This window comes from Eretmochelys imbricata, chromosome 9, assembly GCF_965152235.1.
Source record: "Eretmochelys imbricata isolate rEreImb1 chromosome 9, rEreImb1.hap1, whole genome shotgun sequence".
Classification (NCBI taxonomy): Eukaryota; Metazoa; Chordata; order Testudines; family Cheloniidae; genus Eretmochelys; species Eretmochelys imbricata.
In genome coordinates, this window is record NC_135580.1 from 47,604,099 (window position 1) to 47,625,621 (window position 21,523).

The 21,523-nt window shown below is 45.7% G+C and overlaps 1 protein-coding gene and 1 long non-coding RNA gene across 4 annotated transcripts in view; one reads left to right on the forward strand and one right to left on the reverse strand.

Annotated features, from left to right (window-relative positions):
* The first annotated feature begins 72 nt into the window (after positions 1-72).
* Positions 73-13,754, forward strand: LOC144269891 (uncharacterized). The gene is made up of 3 exons (XR_013347066.1): positions 73-311; positions 10,343-10,587; positions 13,453-13,754. It is a non-coding gene; the product is annotated as an uncharacterized LOC144269891 (long non-coding RNA).
* INPP5D (inositol polyphosphate-5-phosphatase D) overlaps positions 9,336-21,523 on the reverse strand; it is an 80,138-nt gene continuing 67,950 nt past the window's right edge. For 2 of the 3 annotated variants that reach the window (XM_077825908.1, XM_077825906.1), the window contains 10 exons: positions 19,429-19,518; positions 19,162-19,275; positions 17,911-17,993; positions 16,820-16,907; positions 15,871-16,020; positions 14,418-14,511; positions 13,959-14,066; positions 13,063-13,335; positions 10,835-11,411; positions 9,336-10,379 (listed from right to left, as the gene is read on the reverse strand). In XM_077825908.1, coding sequence (XP_077682034.1) covers positions 10,377-10,379; positions 10,835-11,411; positions 13,063-13,335; positions 13,959-14,066; positions 14,418-14,511; positions 15,871-16,020; positions 16,820-16,907; positions 17,911-17,993; positions 19,162-19,275; positions 19,429-19,518 — 1,580 coding nt within the window. In that variant the 3' untranslated portion in view covers positions 9,336-10,376. The remainder of the gene's footprint in view (positions 10,380-10,834; positions 11,412-13,062; positions 13,336-13,958; positions 14,067-14,417; positions 14,512-15,870; positions 16,021-16,819; positions 16,908-17,910; positions 17,994-19,161; positions 19,276-19,428; positions 19,519-21,523) is intronic. The other variant, XM_077825907.1, reaches the window with a different exon arrangement.

A 21,523-nucleotide genomic window follows, 5' to 3' on the forward strand; every position in this document is an offset into this window, starting at 1 on the left:
AGAGGCGGTACCGATGGACCGTCTCGCTCCGCGCTGCCATCTTGAAGGCGGCACAAAGAGAGGAAGGTCGCCGCCATCTTGGGGGTGGCGCCGAAAGCAGCCGAGAAACGGGCGGGAGCTTGCACTGCACAGAGACTTCGCCCGTTACGGAGCCGCAGCGCCTGCTTCCTTCGGGGTTGGGCGCAGGCCCAACCGACCCCCTCAGCTCGGTGCAGCGCCTGCTGGGCAGACCAGGCCCTGCGGGCACACCCTGGGCCCGGTCGCGCCTCCTCCGGCTGTCGCTGTGGCGCAGCGGAGAGAAGACGGACCAGGTCTGTGGTGGACCCTCTGCCCGTGTAGCCTCTGGGCTGGAGAGGGCGGGGGTGATGGCTTGTGGTGTGGCCGCGCCGTGGGGGGGCTGGTGTTCTACAGATAACAGCACACAACTTCTCTTTTAATATCCCTAGTTTTCAGAGTAACAGCCGTGTTAGTCTGTATTCGCAAAAAGAAAAGGAGTACTTGTGGCACCTTAGAGACTAACCAATTTATTTGAGCATGAGCTTTCGTGAGCTACAGCTCACTTCATCCCTAGTGTTACCTTTCTAATGCCAGGGAGGTGCCCTTCCCCCACCCCGAGCTGGGGCTGGGAAGGAGGGGGGGAGCTCCCGGGAAGCTGCGGCCCTGGACGGGGGAAAAGCTGCTTCTTTCTCTGCCCATCGCAGCCCTGCATGTCCGAAATTCTCCCCACCTCCTCTTCTCACCCCACTGCCCCCTCTCCCCACCCCTTTATCCCGCCCAAGGCCACCACCTCACCTTACATGTGCATCTCCTCCAGGGTCCAGGCACCTAATTAGTGGTGCCACAGGTGCAGGGCTTCACTAATTAGGTTGGTGGCCCTTCATTCTCTCACGTGCGGCTGTCCAGGCACGTACCTTAGAAGGAAATATCCGTGGACCACCTAAATGGAGCTGGTCCGCAGGCCACAGTTTGAGAACCTCTGGTGTAGACATAGCCTTAATGAGCCTCCTAGTGCAGACACAGTTATATCGCTCGACTAGCTTATTTCGCTGGGGGAACCAGTATCGGCTCTCCCACCAAAAGCGCTTTTTTTTTATAAGCTGCGTCTCCTCTGCGGGGGTTTGCAGCTATAGGTATACCGGCAAAGCCTTTCTAGTATGGACCTGGGTAAGTGAGAATGGATGGCTGATGTTGGAGGAGAAAAAAAAAAATTCTCACAACTGTCATGCAATAAAGAACTCAAATAAATAAAGAATAAAGACGGAAAAGAAGCTAGAATGAAGTACAGAGGAGATGGCATAGGTCATCTCTCTATGCTGAAGTGGCTTCTGTTGTGTTAATTTAGATAGAATAAACGGGGCACAGATATGAACATAATCCAGTTCTTGTCCAGCATTAAACAGTTAATCACGGTCTGGGATTTGATATACAGAGACCTCAGCCTGTTTTGTACCATGTCAAATACACCATCAAAAATCTTTTAAAACGTTTTTTAAAGATACAGAAAAGAAAAACAGTTAAAGCATTTGAAATGTGAAGCATTAAGTAAGGTTTTCATTTTAACATTTCTTGCTCCCTTTCCCTTCAGCTGGAGAGAGTTTTTAAAACGAAAACTCCCTTGTTTGACAGTCTCCTAGATGATTTCAAAAATAGTGATAACTGCCCTTTTGGGGAAAAGAAGTTAGTTGGGATGAGCTGGAACTGTTGTTATTAAAGTCTGGTCCCATTTCATCACAGGTGCTCAGGTCTCTCTGGCCCTATCTGGTCATGCTGTCTCAGGATTAGGATGAAGAAGGCTCAGGGTCCCAGGCAATGGTGAAGTTCAGTCCAGTAGCCTTCATCTGGTCTGTAGTCCCCCACGCAGTCTTTCTCTTTAAGGACTCACAAAGGAAATGGTGGATGGAATAGCCCATCCCCTCATTATTTTGTCCACCAGTTAGGCCTAATATCCAGCACACCAATGTTGGTTAATTAATTTCTGATTCCCCATCTTCTGTTTTTACCAGGCATTATTTCAACATAGTCTTTGAATTATATTAATGTGGCCTTTTTTTTTTTTTGGACTCACTTAGTCTCTCTGTCTGGTTCTCTTGCACCTGTTTGTAATGTTCATTATTGAAAGCAACTTGACTTATAATAATAAATGTGAATAGGAAGTACTGTAACATTTTATGATCTTTCATATACTTCACAATTGCACTCACAAACAGTAAAATTATAGACCCAATTATCACAACACTGCCCACTGCCAGACATTGCATGTTTATGGCAGGAAGCCCGGACAAACCACAATACAGGGCTGTATAGACAGACAGGAGCAGGATTATCTGCCATTCAACAGAATCATAGAGGAGGCTGGTGGTAGCTCACACGTTTCCCTTCCATATCCTTGGAAACGGTGGGAAGACTGAGAGTAGTTAGGGTGCTGGTGTGCCTATCATGCTGACTATTATCATCTCATTGTTTCTTTGTACCGCTGTATGTCCCTCTGGCGTAGGGACTATCCTTTTGTTCTGTGTTTGTACAGCACTTGGCCCAGTGGGCTCCTGGTCCATGATTAGGGCTACTGTGTGCTACAATAATAATGGCCCCCCACTCTGAGAGAGCAGGGACCCTACAAGTGCAATTTCACAGTGTGACTAAGATTTTCCAATGCATGAGTACCTAAAGTTAAGCACAAGTGTGAAGATTTAGAATCCTAAAAAAGTTAACTATTCTTTAAAAGCACGGAACAGCTCCCTCTGAAGTAATTGACTTCAGTAGAGACTACTGAATGATCAGCTTTTCTGAAAATCAGGTCCCTTCTTTAGGCTCCAAATTTGGTCACCCAGTCTTTAAAAAGCTTCACCTATTCCTCTTGAGACTGCTCAGTTTTCATTCCTTCTGAGCATGAATCAGGCCTTATAAAGTTGGGAATTCAAGTAAACTCAAAATAAGGATATTTGAAACAATTAACAAAACTTAACCTTTCCAGCAGGCAACATTTGAGTGATGAGAGGGCAGAGAGTCATTTGGAGCAACTACTGGTACTTCTAATTTTTAATAGGTGGTGGGGAAAAAACCCCAAACATTTCAATAAGCATGATTCAGAGTGTACAAAAATAGGTTCCCCAAGAACAAAACAAAGGCTTTGTTGTTTTTCTGCAAAGCCAAGATGTACATGACACTTTAATGGGGATTGGATTAAATAAATAACTGCTACATGTGTGTCATGGAACGTGTGCCCCAATTTGTTTGCTGTGACTCTCAGTAATTTGCATGCCTTCACATTTTATCTTTAAGCAAGATGATTAATGCATATGAAATAAGTTCATGCAAATAGTTACTGAAAATCAGTATACTAGCTTAAGGGTTATGTGCTGAATGCTCCAAAAAGGAAAGGTTAAATGTGTGTCTCTCAAGATTCCCTGAGCCTGGCCTAGATCCACAAAGGTACTTAAGTGCCTAACCCCTGATTTAGGTGCCACTGTGATCCACAAAACCCCCACTTAGCTGCTGCCAACTGTGTAGTGTCTAACTCAATTGGTGCTTAAATTTCTGCTGTAAAAGTTCCCAAGCACCTATGTTTTGGCCTCTGGCTGCCTCCTTCTAGGGGTCACATATCTCCTGCCTGAGCCTCAGAACAATCCAGGGTCGGGGGGAAAATAGGCATTCGGACGCCTGACTCGTGTGCCGGGCCCATCCCATTGGGGTGCTCAGAGGCTGCCTAACTCCACAGCAAACTGCCAGGGGGAGGAGACAGACCCGAGGCACCGGAACAGAGGGCCTTGGCCCCATCACTTAAAAGCCCTCCCTGAGTGATACAGGGAGGGGGAAGAGAGGAGAGGAGCAAGTGTGTGTGGGGGGGTGACGACACTATTTGTCAAGTGCTAAGAATTGGTGCAGGGCTGAACAAGACAATGGGCCAGACTGCCTGCTCTCTGGGCATGTTCACGGTGGGAGGGGACAGGTACTGCAAAGAACCTCCATGCAGTACTGCTCTGAGCCAGCCACAGTGCCTGTGTTCAGAAAAGTGCAGGGACTGCTCCCTTTGCGTACCTGGGGTGCACATCACTACAGGTGGGTCATGCCTATCTACAGCAGCCTAACCTAATTTAAAAGATGTTGCCATCCACGCACCTCTCCTGTACTCCAGGCAATTCAGGGAGGGATTATACTTCACAAAGTCATAAACCTGCCACCCCCATGTATTAGCTGAGGCATAATGCCCCCTCTAAAGGCACAATCTTATTCCAATGACAACTGTCCCTGCATCTAATTGCTTACAGTCTAATAGCCAGACAGGAAAAACTGGGTATCTAAATATGTTTTACGTGTCAAGTCAGCCTGTGGAACTTGTAGCCACAGGAGGAGGCACGTACCACAGGTGACTTTTAGAAGGACTGTATAATTGTATATTCTATAACAACACATGCAGCTGTGCAGGCTAAGGCAAGGGGGAGAATCTCATTATTTCTGGGCATAAGTTGTGCTTCACTGGCCTACAGAAGGAAAAGCATTGCAGTGTATCCTCAAACAGGTATTACAGGGGAGGTTTCCCCTTCCTCAGAAACTACATGCATTGGCACTTCTGCCCCCTGCTTCCTTACGTTATCTTATCTTTCTACCTTCCATCTAAGCGAGCACTGTATCCACCACCTCCTCCCACCCAGCCTCTCCCATTTCAACTTGAGCCTCCATCTCTTGTTCATCCTTTTGGTTTCCCTCTTTTTCGCTCTCTCTGTTGGGGACCCCTCTCACTCTTCTCTGCCAGACTGCCTCTCACTTCACTTAGGCTGCGGCTACACTGCTAGCTAGGGGTGTGAATCCCAGCTTGTGTACACATATTCGCGCTAACTCATCAAGCGCAAGTATAAATAGTGCAGTTACGATCGCACAGATAGTGCCAGCGGTGGCACATACGTACCTACACAGTTCAGGTGGGTTTGTACTTGGCAGGGCTAAACTGTGCCTCCGCTTCCCATGCCACCGCAAATATACTGCTATTTATCTTTGCACCAGCTCTCGTTGAGTATGTCTGCACAAGCTGGGACTCACTCCCACCGAGTAGTGTAGACATAATTTTAAACTCCCCTCCCTACATTTCTTTTCCCCTTCTCTTTCCTGGCCACCTCTTCCCCCCCATTTCCTTCCTGCTTTTGAAGCACAGCACTCATTCCCCAAACGGCTACCATCTCACATGACTTTGAATGGGTCGGTAACAACAGGCTGCCATCTTTTGATGCAGGAGATTAAATTTTACTCTGTCTACGCGCAGTGTCTAGCAAGTAGAGCCCAGAGCTTGGTTAGGGTCTCCAGGTACCACTGCAGTCATCATAATCATCACCTACACGTTTAGCAAAATTCCATAACTTGAATAAAATCTTGATATCTTGAAATCTAGGCTTGGCGAGCACAATTACACAGCTCTGGTGGTGTCTTCTGCAGTAAGGGGTTATTGAGAATGGAGCCTTGACTACAGTTCTCTAAGTACACCTTTTGGTACAGCGTCAGTCAGCACCACATTAGAATCCAGCTTGAGCCATTGCTTATAGTGTGTTCTTTTGATTGCAGCAATTGAGTTTCTTTGGGCAAAACTAGCTTTTGTTCATCTTTAGTAGCTGAAATCAAATTAAACTAAATTGAGCAGGAAATAAGCACAGCAGTAATTAAGAACAAATTCATGCACATCACATTTGAAATCAGCAGATAATTCTGCGTGGGTGAACTGACTCCTGCATTGAGTGTAACTCGCTGCTTTTGTTTTGCTGCCCTTGGGAGCTGGCGCAAAGATGAGCTGTAAATAAAATTAAAAAAACAGGATAATAGCAATGAACTGAGAGCAAAGGTTCACAGCAATTTTGTACTCAGGATTCATTTTGTGTTCTGTTTCAGCATGATGTACATGGTGGAAAAATATGGTTAATTACAGTTGGACCTAAACACTTCTTCTGCTATCCGGGGTTGGACTATACCAAAATGCCTCTGTACAGTGGGAAAGTTCTAAAATGGTTCTGTTAACAGCCCTATATGAAAAAAAACCTAACACAGGCAACCGAGGAAATGGATAATGAGATTTTTTTCATATACCAAACAACTGGTATGAATAAGCAGCTGGTAATTGCTTACATATAGAGAAAATAACATCTTGTGCCTCTGCATCTCACACTTTCTCTACACTGGAGAAATGTGGCATGCTCAGCACCTGTTTGGAACCCGAGCACTCATGGAACATGTCCACATCCAAAATTGCTAGCAGGAATGCAAAGGTGTTCACATCGCCATTGGGGTTGCAGATGTGAACAGCTGGCGTAATAGGATACTGACCCAGCTGCATTTCACTGCTCATTCAGCTGTGTATAGTATGCAGCAAAGCCTGTGTCCTCCCTTGTACAGTTTATTAAGTATCTGACCCTGGCTGTAACAAATGTTATGCAGAACACAACTGGGAGGTAGTAGACCACACTGTAGATGGCAGTGTTACTGCAGGCTAGGAGGCCCCCTTTATCTTGCGATATAAGCCATCCAAATGTACAATCCACCATGCTGCACCTGCTGATTCTGTAGTTTGGTTTCATGACCTAGGGAAGCAGTGGCTGTGCAGATTCTTTGAGACTCACAATAGGGACGAAGACCCTTTGAATATTAATATTGAGGGGTGGTGAGTGTGGATTTCTCAGGAGCAGACAGAGGGGCAAAGAATTTTTTTTAAAAAATTTGGCATCATGCACTTTGCCTGTCCATCCTGCATAAACATCCTAGCCACAATAATCAACTAAGACTTGCACCACCACACGGAGCCTCAAGTCCTTTGTCCAACATGAAGAGATTTGCAGATAGTCCTTGGTCAGCTTGGCTAGTTAGATGTCCCTGCTATTCTACATCTTGTCACACACAAATATCTGAGCCCCCAGAAAATACAACTTTTGTGCAAACATCTCAAAGTGTTTTAGAAAGCTAGGTATTAACCTTGCATTGTAAAGATAAACTGAAGCCCAGAGGTTAAATGACTCGCATTAGGTCATTAGTGAATCAAGTGACAGAGTCAAGACCAACACTTAGCATCAGGTCATCTGGGTTCTAACCAGCATGGTTAGTATGTGGACATTGTTCACCTGCTTTTTTATAGTCCTTAAGTCTCCCTTGGTTTCTTTTTTCTTCCTAGATTCAACTCTTCCTTCTAGACATTTTTGTACAACATTACTCTTACATGAAGGGAATAATTCTGCCTTACTGTAATACTGGCAATAGCTCTTGCACCTACCAACTCTCATTCTATACTGGAGAGGTCAGGTAAGCTTGTTTTAGAGACTTTAGTCTTGGCCAAGAACCAGACTTTTAACAAATTATGGTATTCCATAATATCGCATACTGTAACTGAAAACTTGAAGCATTTCTGACAGCTGGAGCTCCATGGAAATTACCACAGTAAGGGAATGTAGCTAATTTTGAGAACTAGAAAATAAGAGAACGAGGTAGACTAAAGTTAGGGGAATATATTTATAGGAAATCAGTTGTTTTTTCAACAACTTGCTCCCTTCACTCACAATATATATAACAATTTAATGGGAAAATAACTGGGATAACAGCAGAGTGTGGCAAAAGCAGCATATTTGGCTGGGAGAGAGTAACTCAGCTTGGTCAATAGTGACCCCTCTTAGAAATGAGCAGCTTTTGTGGACCAGCTTCTGGAGTCCTATTTAGTTCAGAAGGATAGTAGGATGGAAGCAATGGAGGACATCTTCAGGGCTCTAGGCAAGATGGGGAGAGAAGACATGAAAAGAACCACCACAGTACTAGGGTTTGTGAAATTCATATCTGTTTCCTTTCTAGATGTAGGATGAGTACTTGGAAAGAGTCCCAGTTAGTTTATTGAGGCTGTGTCCTAAGAGCAGTTGACCTTGTCACACAGGTAAAAGTAGAATGGCTCCTCTTCCTGCCAGGAGCTGCTCCTCACTGGTAGTCTACCTTGCCCATATTTCTACCATCTCTCCTGTGGAGCTCTGAAGATCCATTTCCCCTTGCTTTAACACTACCTTGCCCACACACAACTATACTGCAGCTGCCATCATTCCAGCCAAGGAGGAAAAGTAGCTGGGACTCCCTACAGAACCTTGCTGATGTCCCTTATCTAACTCCAGGAGCCAGTGATTAGTAGAGAGAGTTTTCTCCCTCAGGCTTGGTGCACAGCCTCACCCTGTCTTTGGTTCTTTGCTTCATTGGAGGTTTGACCTGCCATTCCAGATCCAAGTACTGAGTTGGTCCCACCCACTTTCATCTATAGAGGCAGCATATGCAAAATTTTTCACTGGTACCAAATTCCAGCATTGAAAGTAGCCAGATGCTCTGCTGCTTGTAAGGATATCTCCACATGGAGAGACTAGTTTTACTCTATCTCGGTATTTCATTTTCTTTAATATGTGAAGTGACTTTTTTAGGCTTCAGTGTGGGGTCTCACTGGGAAAACACTGACACTGTGTACAAAGCTTTGTCTGTTGGCTCACTGCTCATTATCAATGGGTAAAAGCTTTTCGTAGAACATCTAGCAGAATCCCCATCCCCCCACGCACACTGATGCACCTTGGTTTTCAATACGAAAATGATTTTCACTCTTCATATTAGACAATAAAATCACCGCTTCAAGCAGGGTAATTCCAAGGCAGTGCTAGGAGTTGTACAAATTCCTCAGAGTCTGAAATGGAGAAGTGAAACACTCCCTAGAGAAAAAATGCCATGTCCATTGAATCCTCCAACAAAGTTCTAGGTTTTTACAGGGAAGACCCTGTTAAATAAACAAAGAGGAGAGTTAAAAAAATTTGTGAGTGTAGGGGAGCAGGTGCTTCACAGAAAACATACACACTGTAGAGAAATCAGTCCTGGAAAGAATTTTGTATGCGTGGACCGCTCTCCCCCATCCACCTCCCCAAATCTGTGCTAGGCCTGGGCTGCTCGAGGAAAATGCAGACCTATCTTTCAGCAAGTCCCATTACCACCAATTAAGCATGAATGTAGATTGGGTTCAAGCATTTTTACCACAGTCATAAAACCTGTTCTTCAAAAAACCTGAGTCCTATGCACACAAGTACAGCTGCATTGCTACTGGAGGGAATCCCCCTAATGAAGATGCTTTGTAGAGGAGAGGATAGCAAATCAACAATATCAGATCTTCCAAGTTATTCCTTTCTGGCCTTCCTGGTGCATTTGATCTTTTCTGGTGTCTCAGAATAAGTGACTCTGGGCAGGGACTATTTTCATTTAGTGAGCTGTACAGCACTGAACTAATACGAAGTAAACAAGACAGGTGACAATAACTCTAAATTTTCAATAAGGGATGGCTAGAAATGTGTCTAATTTTTATTTTTTTTAGTAATGAACAGGGAACAGTAGCAAGGATCAAGTCACAAATAGGCCCAGCATCACTGTAAACCACTGCACTAGTACTTAACATGGATATAGAAATTACAAATATGTTAACATGATTAGTTCTCAGGCAATGATCAAAAATACCATAAGGTCAGCATGAATCTAATAGGATGCTACTAAACCAACCAGCCAAATGTCCTTCAAAGTAGAGTGACTCCCATGAAAACAAAAATAAAATGGCTGGAATGACTGATTTCCCCTCAGGTCTACATTTATAGACCAGACGTGGGCACAATCTGCCACTCCCATTCCTGTGTGTAGTTCTGCCCTTTCACTCTTGGGATGTTTTTGTGAAGGAGGAACACCACTAGTTGCTAAAAACAAGAGCTGCAGTGCCAGGGAACAAATCCCCATAATCTCCATGGATGCCTGTATCTGGTGGATGCCTGTACACAGCTTGGGGTTCCCACAAGAGACAAGGCTGAAACCTTATACGGTGTGACACTCTTCAACGTCCATTGTTCAAACTCTTTCCCAGCCTCCCCTGACTCCTTGCTCCATTGGGGTGACCTGTCTGGGAGCTGTACCGCTTTCAAGATGCTTCCTTTGGAGTAACTATCACTCAGGATTGGGATTTTGGAACTTGAGATAAATGTTTTAGTTTGTTTGTGCAGGGGGCTCTTTCCATCCACCCAACCCATGTCTTTGTCCTTATGTCCTTCCTCTTCTCCAAAAGAGTACTAAGGTATCTAACTCCTTGCCTCCTAGATTAAGTACCAAAATGACACTGCAGAAGGCTAACTGGGAACCTTGTCCTCTTGCATTTGTCATTGTTGTCCTGTCTCTTCTTCATCTGAACAAGTTGTGCTAAATTTCTCAGCTAGAAGACTTTTATAATGATAAAGAGAGAGACACTCTCAAAAATAAAATGCCTCAGTCCTTTCAACACCAGACCAGAGGATAGTAATGTGAACGAAGTGGTAATCTTGTTTCTTCCCTTTAGGGTTCTTCTCAGGATGCCATCTACCAGGTTGCAGTCACTGTGGAGACAAGAAAAGACACCAGTCCCTCAGCTTATCTACTGCTGTCTCTATATACTGGATAATTTACCAGAGACATGAGCAGACATAGCTCATAGGGCAAAACTCAAAGGGTGGTCCAATTAAAGAAATGTACTTAGATGGAACTTTATTTATTTTTTCAAGTGGAAGCTTGATGTATTTCTGGACAACAGCACTGCCTAGATTGGTAAGTATTTTCAACTGATCAGTACCTTGACCTCTTTTTTATTAACCTGGCAAAGCAAATTACCCTTGAACTATACACAGTCCAAGTTTTGATCTTCTGGAATAAAGCAATTTGAGTTAGGTGAGCACTAAAGCATCTGAAGTTTTTGCCCAGCATACCTGGTTCAAACAATGTGAAAGTAATTATAGTGTCACTTGAAACTAATACACCTTCTCCTCCATCCCCACAACTCCCACAAGCAACATACCGGTGTGGCTGTCCTACCAACTGGCCCCTCTTCGGTTCGATGCTTTCCCTGATGAGGGAGCTCTGAACTCTCCCGGTAGTCTCGGCCCTTGGTAGTCTGCATGTCTAGTACTGCCCGGCTCTTTGTAGGAAGAGGTGGTTTGCTGAACTGTCCCTGACTGCTTGGACCTACTTCAGATCTTGAGGGCTTGACTGGTTTTTTCAGTGGTGCTGGGTTTTCTAAGGAGGCAGTGGGCTTCTGCTTGCCCTGAGCCTTTTCACTTATAGTCTTTTCCTCAGATTGGCTGGAGCAGGTGTAGGACCGGAATCTAGGTGTGGGGGTCAGGAAAGGAGGGGATGGCTGCTTGTTGGAAGACTTGCTGCTGTCGGCATCTTGCGGCTTAGTGAGAAGGGAGCCATGATTCGGAATAACTGGGTGCTCCTTTCGCAAGACTGCGGTGTAGTCCTGTTCCTTCTTGGATGCCACCTTCCCCTTAGAGCTCATGGCACCGTACAGTGGGTTGTCAAACATCTCAGGCTTCTGCTGAACTTCCTCTTGAAGCAAAGGCTCCACCACACTTTTTCCCACGTCAGCTGGCCTATAACCATCAAGGTAATATGAAAATGACAGGTGTAATTAGGAGTGGTCAGTGAGGGACTTAAAGAAGGGAGAGTGAATAGAAAAGTGACCATGAGAGAATGACGCTGGCTGTGCAGAGGGAAAAAGGAGGTGCAAGGAGATAACAGAATACCAGTCAAACCAATGGGGACAGAACAGAATGGTGCAGATTTTTTGCTTTGTATAAGCTTTATTGATAGGAGAGCTGAGGATGGGTAGGCATGGTGCTGGGCAGGCATGGTGCTGGGTAAACTCCCCCCCAGAGCTCAGTCCTGACAAAACTTAGTTTCTTTTTAAACAGAGATTAGCAACGGAGCCCAAGTGTGCCAAGTGCTGTGATGGTTTTGAGAAGAGCACCAAAGGGACTGAATTAATAGATCTCTTCACTTATGGCGGAGGGGATTGGAATGGAGGTCTCTAGAATGTTAGCATAAGAACTCCCACCACACCAATGTCACAGTTAGGCCATTACAACCAATCTCCTCTTTCTACCCATGCCAGGTGGTTCAGGGGAAGGAATAAAGTATCCCTCGAAGCACCCAGCTGCACAGTATCTAAGAACTGTGTATTGCAGGGGTGAGAGGGTTACTTTGTGTTCAGTGGAGCCTGCAATCCCTTGAATTAAAACTAACGGAAACCTCACGCCTGACTGAGAGTTGCTGTAGAACGTGATCAGTGAGGTTCTGTGGGTGCTGCACTGGTGAGGCTTTCACCAGGTGATCACATGACAGCTTGAACACTCAAAGGGCAACTCTGCTCTTATTGGACAGAGTGGAATGGGGGGATGAATGGCACATGTTCAAGGGAGATTGCGAATGAGCTCCATTCCTCCCACCGGATACCTTTCTTGGACAGTGTGAAGTGGCATTCTGTGCGGGGGCAGCGGAGCGTTGGAGAAAGGCAAGGGAAGAAGCAGTAAGGAGAGTACCATGGAAGAGGGGGCCAGTGCTTGGGATGGAGGCTCCTGTTAACTCCATTTTTGTAGAGTGGCAAAGAGGTTTACTAGGAAACTGCATTCCAGTCTCAGATAAAAACCCATCACAATGGCTCCATTAGAAGAAATGGAATGAGGACGAGGGTTACATGGGTGCAGTGTAACCTAATCACCAAGAAGCTTGGTAAACAAGGAATATATATGATGGATGGATTTAAATTCTGCATCAAGGCTGGTGATTACTCTGACACCTGGGCACTAAATTCTGAAACAAACTAGAACTGGCTGAGCTGCACAGAAGTGCAGCCGAAAGCATGGCATGCAAACACGAGGGTGCACTCCTTCTGCCAGATGGGAGGGGGCTATCGTACACTCTCCCCTTCACTTCTGGGTGGCTAGGGGGAGTTCTCCACCCTTCTTTCCCCTCTCCCCACAATCGAGGTTGGGAAGGAATTACCCATGGAGCTTTGACTCTGGGCTGTAGCACAGGCCTGAGGAGTTGTTGTACTAGTTTCCCTTAGCATGTGCAGGGCCAGCACCCATCTCACTCAACTTCTCTTTCTGCCTTTAGAGGTCAAGGGGCAATGGAGTAACTCACTGCACCTCCAACCCACCACACAGATAACAAAACCGTGACTGTGCTGGGGTGGGGAATGGGGGAGACCAGCAGAGCACCAGTGCCAGGGCAAAGACTCACACATGCTCTTGACTCCTGGGGCCAGAACTTCGGTTTGTTGTAGGCTGAATGGATGGTTTTGGAGACAGGGGGGACTGGGAGGAAGGCGTGGAGGTAGACTCCCTCTGTCCCATCACAGGGGTGTTCTCTTTAGGCTGCTGGTCATAGGTCCAGAAGGCAGGTGGCTGGTCTGATGAAGGGCTCTGCTTAAGCTGGCCGGGTGCAGAGAGTTGCTGAGAGAAAGCGACCACCCCCATATAGTTGGGATTGCTGATGTCCGTGGGGGTGGAGCTGCTGAAAAAAGGGAATGATCAGAGGAAAATACACAGTTCCCTTCCCAAAGCTCTCATGAACAGACAGCTACTAAGGAAAGAGCCTAATGCCCATTGACTGGGACCATTTTTTTTTCAGGAGGAGAAGATAACGTGGGAGTCTTCTTGGCTGCTCCCTCCCCAGGACCTCTACAGAGGGGGCTGCCAGGTCAGGGTCATCACTCAGCCCTCAACTCACCCCCCAATAGGCTCCTGTGGTGTGAAATAGTCCATGCACTGCTCTGTAGCTGCTTATAGAGCCCTGAAGCCTTTGGAAGGGCTTCTGGGCCCTGTAGTTCAGCTGGCGGCTGCAACAGCGATATACAAAGTAAGGAGCAGATCATAATGCTGCATAGCAGGGTGCAAGCTAGTGCCGTGCTACTGCATTCAGAGCACAGAAATCTGGCCTATCTCTATGGACTGGGAGGAGAAGTCCTAGTCCTAACTGCCCAGACAGAAGATGGGTCCTGTGAAATGTATAAACTGAAGCAGTAAGACCCCTTTCCTTGGAGTCAATCTGAAGCGTCCGGTGACTCGCTAGGAAAGGCTGGCAGTCTGAGTTCAGCTCCCACGCCCAAGCCGACAGAGTTAAAGTAGCGAGGTTACCGTAACATGTCATCCTTGCCCTGTGCGTCTGGAGGAGAGGAAGCGTTTCCCCGAAAGCGAGCAACAGCTGCTGCTTCTTTAGCCATCAGGTGAGTAGATTTTGATTTTCTGTTGGGAGGAAAGGGCCTTTTTAGGACAGGGACAGGACCACAGCATAACGAATCCACTGTCTGTCATTTACTGCCTTGTCAGTTTATCCCTGGTTCCACTCTCCTGTGCACAGAAGCCTACCATCATCCCATTCATTTACTTGGAAAGGCAAGGGGGGAGATCTTGACTCTGCAGCTGTTACCAGCAAAACCGAGAAGACTGGTAGTTGTAAGGGGGACACAGAAGCAGCTGTCACCAGATCTGTTTTGTAATACACTTACAACCTCCAGCGAGAGCCACTCCTGCACTCAGCTCTGAACTGCAGGCAGTCCGCTTCTGGGGGGTCTGAATTATCTGTTGGCTCTTTACCTGATAGATTGCTCCCACTCTTTGGTGAGATCAAGGTTGCTGATGCCCTTTGGTTTCTGCCCAGCAGTCTCATCCCGTTCAATCTTCACAAAGTCTGGAGGCAAAGAAGAGGCATGAAAGAGCACTTGAGTGGGTCATAGCCTCAGCTTACGACTTCAAATCTCAGGGCTCTGAGCTATGCTGTATTAATGCCTGTATCTAGCTAGATGTCTTAGCCTCTCAGAATGTCAACGCATAGACAGGACAAGGAAGGAAGGAGGTCTTCCAAAAGGAAGCTGTGCTGTCTTATCCAGTCAGGATCGGATGGCCAGGACATACATCTTCTTAGATTTTAAATAGTGCAGCTATTATTACTGTAACGCCATTAATGCACATCATGCTTTACTGACAAGTAGAAGACAAAGGTGCCTGCCCCAAAACACTTGCAACCAAAGGCCCTGATCCTAGACACACTTATGCATCTGCATAATTTTACGCACAGTGATAATTCCAGTGAATTTAGCAGGACTCCTGATGTGTAACATGAAGCATGTGCACACCTGTGTCCTACCTCGGAGGGGTGCTGGGAGAATTAAACAATGTTTGTAAAGGGCTTTCAAACTGTAAAATCCTACAGCAGCAGGCGTTTGAAGATGATGAATGTTTAGCAGCATCTCTTTTCTCCAGTGGTTGGCTTGAGCATACTCCCATTGTCACACAGTATAAATGGTTGAGCCTTTGTGGCTGCTGCTGCCTACTTCGTTATTATGGTTTCGAAGCATGAGCCTGCGTGTTAGTTTCTCCTGAGCAGAGAGCAATGGGAATTCATTCCTAGGAATGGAATTTAATATATTTCTATCCTCTTTAGAGACTGCAGTAGCCACATTCTGGGCATGGCAGGCGTCCAGTTGTGCTGCAATACAGACATTCAAAGTGTAGTTTTTATTACTAATGAAAATACATGGTAACTTTTGTGGTCTGAAGCATGCTGCTGTGGGGTGAAGAGAACAATACCCAGCAAGCTAGAAAAGGAGGTTAATTTTCCTTTAGCTGAGCAGCTGCAGTTTGAGAGTCCTTAGTGCCCTTTCCCACGTACCCGCAGGTGTCTGGACCAGAAGCAAATCTGTCTCCCTGTTATGCAGCTATCACACGCAGAAAAGCAGTAATATAATTCAACAAAGTCTGCATTAGTGCAAGACAGGTAGAGGGCTCCCTCAGTCTGTTAATTCACATGCAGAAGGAAGAGGAGGACCTGACTGTGACGGCTGTGTTTTTCTGGAATTGCTCAAGTACAGTCCCTAGGAAGAGACTGATCATCTTTGGATCCCAAGGGCCACCACTGAAAGCTATTGGCTGTTATGAACTAAAAAATGCTGCTAAAATAAGCTCCAGTTCTTTGACAGGAATCAGATCAGGCCCTTCTGGATAAGATCGCAGTAATCTGGAGTGAGCCCTCCAAGGGCCAGGCTCTTACCATACAGTTTCTCTCTCTGCTTTCCTTGCGATGTCTGTAACTTGATTTCACCTTGGAAGACCCCTGTTCTCTCACCATGGTGCGTTAGCACAGTGTGGAAGGGGACTAGCGATTCTGTAGCTTCTATTCTCAGGGCAATGCAGCCCTCACCTAGAAGATAGGGAGGAAGCCTGGAGCTGAGAAATGACTAGCATCGTCTCTCTCTGTCACTTCAGTCATCTATTATCTCTGTACAAACAGAACAAAGGGACCTTCAAACGTGACTGGAAAGAGAATCTCTGCTTTAAATCATAATATGGATTGTGTGATATCTGCAAACTCAGGGGGGTAAGGAGCATTCACTTCCCTTTCTCAGGCACTCAATAAGGATTTGTACAGGACACTTCAGACACCATTAATGACTTTGGCTCTCTGAGCTTCCATTATTGTTCAGAACAGTTTGTGACCCTCATCTGAACTAAGTGGATGCCAACAGAGGGCCTCTCTCCAAGTCAGGACTGCACTCCTTTGGCTGAGCAGAGTGTGATAGTGAATTTGGCTGAGCATTGATAGTGAATTTCTCTCGGGCCCTGGAAAAAGTGGTCTCTTATCCATCAGATATGGAGTATGCAAGTGAAGCAGTATTTACTAGTCCTGGATAAAACCAATATGACAGAGAATGAGCTCAGCTCTAATCCCAGCAGGGCACATTTCCTTTAAATCCCTGTCATTTTCAGGCTGATCCAGTTTGCACAGATGATGTCTATAGTGCTGAGTCTTTTAATCCTCATTAGCACAGAATGTTGCACATGGCCTGCGTGTCATATGTATTAAGCTCTACATCAGAATACAGCGCACCGTAACGCCTCCAGGCTGTAATAATTACTGCCATTCCCTCCCACTCTTCCGGTGATTTGGAACAATCTAAGGAGAGCTTGACTCATACCCTGCGTTAGAACTAGGCACTTACCATACGATTCATCACTGTCTGAAGACTTAATGCTAATCAGGATGTGCTGGTCCAGCAGGTACTCCGGGTCTGAAATAATCGGAGTCAGCTGCAAGGACAAGCCCACAGGGGTCAATACAGTGGAGAGGAAAGCACACAGAAATAAAGTTCGCCCTTTGTACCTGGGCCCAGACTGAGCAAGGCTCAACCAGATAGGGCCCTGAGGATTCCTGCCAATTTAATGCACAACCCAGCCCTCTTCAATGATGTTTGAAGATGTAAGATTGAACACAAGCCATTTCTAAAGTACCCCCTTCCCAATCCCAGGGGGGAGGCTGCACATCAGACATTTACACCCAGCACCACTGCAGTACTTCCTTTTGACTGAAAATCCCCAGGCGGAAGTGATTCGGAGCCTAATTTCAATCTGCTCCACACTATGTGGCTTTCACTCTGTTCATTTACTTTAAGATCATGGGGGTTGCCCTCCAAGGCCCGGCAGAGCATTCCCCAAACTACCTGGCCAGGCCAGCCTTTCTGAACTCAGCTGTTCTCCTCTTGGATTATCCACAAGGGTAATTCAAGGCTCAGTCTTGCCCAGCCGAAAAGTGTCACGGCTGCAGCTTCTCCAGCCCCTGCCAGTGCAAGGAGCAGAGGAACAGCGACTAGCCCAAAAACTGAATTTGGGTCTCTGACAATAGCACAGAATACTAGTGCTCGCCCTTTGATGGTCCTTTTGACACAGGCTTGCCCTCTGGTTTAGAAACAGGCAAATATTTTCTATCATATGCACCTTATTTTTTTTAAGAGGCCATTTCCTCCCTGTGTTGGAAAGAGTTCCACATTGGAAGAGTGGCGCATTTAACCTGCGCTGAACAAAGAAAGCACTTTCCCAATCCGAATGCCTGGGCCTTTTTCAGGGATACCAACAACCACCATGGACTAGCAGGACAAAGGAAACATGGAAACTGGTAATCTTCCTGCTGCTTTCCAGAACGGAGCCTAGCCCTTGAAAGCAATTTTTATATGAACAAAAGGTTTGGTTGCTGTTTATCAAACATGCAGACAGAGGATTTCTCTGAAATGGGTGTGAAAAAATATTTTCCACTTACCTTAGGAAGGGCCTCAATGAACTTCACCACCAGTTCCCCTTCATTCCCATCCTCATTTTCCCCTTCCTGGCTCTTCACAAAGCCTGCAAAGAGTGATGCAAAAGGAAATCATTGGCCAGGTAAGAAAGAGACCCCCCCCACAGCAAGAACTCAGTAGCAAAGATGCCTTCAGATGCTGGATCCCAAAAGGACCTGCTCTAATTTTTCCTCTTTGGGCACAAGATTTTGAAAGCTCTGGGTTGCTTGAGGGCTGGACCTTGAGGGAATGCTTCCCTAGTAAATTTTCAAATGACCTTACTGTGTAATCGTTAAGAGATTTTATTTTACAGTCAAACTTGGTATTAAAAGACTCAGTACAGGCATGGACAGGAAGGTAAGAACATGACAGCTCTTCCCACACCACTCAAGATAGCATACTTTTGAAATTCTAATTTAAGCCTGGTAATACGCTGTTTCCATAGAAATTTATGCAAATTTTGATGCAGCCAAAAAATAATCTTTTCTGGAACTGTCTTTGACACAGCTCTCTGACATGAGGATAATGTGATGAAGCATACAGCACAGGCATGCTGTCCCACTTACAAGACCGGCCCTGCGACGGGGAATAGCGTAACAAACACAGCATGGGCGTGTGGTCTCACATTACATGCACAGCTGAGACTACAACCTTGTAGCTGTGGAATACAGGACACAATTTTCAGCACTGAAATGCAGAACTATTCACAGAATCATCTCAGTGCAGTTCCTTTCACTTTCATTTGATCCTCCCATTTATTCTGTTGAAACCATAGGAACCAATTAATTAATTAATTAATTTTTACTGAGAGTAGCACAAATATTAGTCCCTTTATTCTGAAAGCGTACGATTACTTACAGCAGCATGATTGGAAATATAATCAATGGAGTGTTCGCTAAGCAAAGATTTTCCTATCTGACAAGCGAGAACACCAAAGTTCTCTTGTTAAGAGAGACGAGCAGATTTCCAAATAAGACTGAAGAAAGAGAACAAGGAAGATCCTTGTCGATAACACATTATTACAGCTATATGGCTGCATTGCTCAGATTTTGTCAGTAACAATATAGAGCGACATACAAATCACAACATACCCATAACATCCCCCGCCCCCTCTCTGCAGTCACACTAATAACCTACACGGCCCGTTTATTTTGATCAAAGTGAGAGGAAGGGAGCTGATCAAAATAAGCAGAGAACGTTGTAAGGAACAGAGGAAGAGACAGGGAGATCGTTACTTTCTAAGCAGCTGGAGTGGAACTCAATGTAGAATTTGGTCTGGGACTTGGTCTTCAGAGTGGCACAGCAGCGCAGGAATTCTATCTGCCCCTGGGACTCTGTGTACTTGGAATCTAGAAAAGGGAAGGACGCCCATTCAGTTCCAAAAGAACACTAACGATTGCACATTTTCAACAAGACTCTCTCGGAGCCACGTTTCTTGTTCAATGTATGCAACACATTTATATGAATCTACATATTTCTTGCATGCCCCTACCCTTACTAACCATTCTTTGAAACAAACTGTGAGGTGACCCCAACTTCAAATGTAGCAAAGACAGGGCTGTGGTCACTGGTCATGATGTCACTGGTGCAGCCTGCCAACGAGAGAGGAAAGGCAGTTAATGCCACGGGTTTCTGTTCTGACCCAAAGAGATGACTGTAATATAATCGTCATTCAGTAGCTTGCCAGAAAAACATAATTGTGTCACGGTTGTAACTGTCTCTTCTAATCTATGGTATTTCTAAGTCTCCTCATCTTGGAATCTAGGCATCAAACACAGTTATGTAAACCAGTGGTGTGCAAACTGGGGGATGGGAGGGGCGGCGCAAGAGATTCTCTTGGGGAGCACGAAGAAATTGGGAAATATCCTGCAGGTTCCAGTGGGATAAAAATAGAGTGGGTATTGCAGGGGCGAGACAGGAGCAGGATTAAAAAAATAGTCCTCCTGCATTGCAAACAACATGAATGTCCCAGCCAGCAGCCACTGCTCTCCAGCCGCCCAGCTCTGAAGGCAGCGCCACCACCAGCAGCAGGGCAGAAGTAAGAGTGGCAATGCTGGTCAGCACTGTCCTGATCAAATGTGTGTTATACGATTTCCCTCCATGATGTTATTAACACATGTTCCAAACTCCACAGCCCTGCCCAAACTGAGGTTGGCAAACAGGTCTCTCCTAGACAAAGGAATGTGTGCTTGCCTTAATTTGCATTTAAGCAGTAAACAGAGTCATCATGTGGGGATGGAAACAAAGAAAGCTCAAACAGGTGAGAAAAAGCCAGCAGGGAATATCCCTCTACATAGATTCTGTCTCCTAGTTCCCAGCTAGAAATGTTTTCAAGAGGGGGACTGAAATGATAAAAAGGAGGGGCAAACACCCCAAGGGACCTCTCTCTCTCCTCCTGCCCATTGCATTCACTGCACCTGACATGACAAAGGAAGCATTCGTTGGACTCTGGGTGAGCGGTCCTGACCTACAGGGTTTGGTCAGTAAGATTGCTGAAAGCATGTGGTGAGAAACTTTGCTTGAATCTGATATAGTTTGTTATGTTAGGCATTAGTAAATGCTTTATCTTGAGTTTTCTTGTAACCATTTCTGACTTTTATGCCTCATTACTTCTACTTTCTTAAAATCTCTCTTCATAGTTTATAAACTTATTTTACTGTTTTCTCTAATCTAGTGTGTTTAAATTGAAGTGTCTGAATAACTATTTGAGATAATGAGCTGGCGTATTATTCCCGTTAAGGAATAATGGACTTACAATATTTTGTATTGTCCAGGAGAGGATTGTGTAGGACAGGACATACATTTCTGGGGCGGAAATCTGGGACTGGGGGTGTGTTGGGGTATAACCTGCCGTATAACCAAGTCTGGTGAGGGCCAGAGTGTAACCCCTGTATGGCTGGCAGGCTGTAGCTACACACAGATACCCAGGGTGTAGCCTGCATGCTGGAAGGCTCTTTGTGAGTGGACCTGGTGGAAGCTAGTTCATCAAGGCATTGTAAGGCACCCAAAGTTGCAGGGCAGGGGTAACACAGCTGCTCATTAGTCTGGGTTGTACCCTGGTATATCACAGTATCCCTGATTCATCTTTGCAATATAAGCAGCACACCTGAAGAGCAAATCTAATGAGGAAGAAAATGGTGTAGGAACACAGCTCTGTTATTCCCCATTAGAGAACAATTCATGGCAAGGGATTCAGAACCGGATGTACTACACCTGTCTATAGCTGAGGGGTGTTGGCTTGATGTTCTTAGGTTACATTGACATCCAGCAAATACAGTAGATGGAACACAAGGGGCCCAGATGCCAATTTTTCCAAAGTAACTTCATTTCCCAAAGCCACACTCTGAATTATCTGCATATAATTTGCCCTCATGGTCACACCAGCCCATTTTGTCAGATAAGATTTCTGAGCACACCTTCTTCTCATCTGCATGGTGGGCATATTAGCACTGTACTCAGATGGTTGCATCTGGGTGTGATCAATGAGACCCCAGTGCCCAATATCCAGGGGGTTTTAAGGGCTCTTCTGGGATGCTCTTCATTTCTCCCCATACCACAGTGAACCTTGTTCTAGCCAAGAAAGGGTAAAGGTAACTC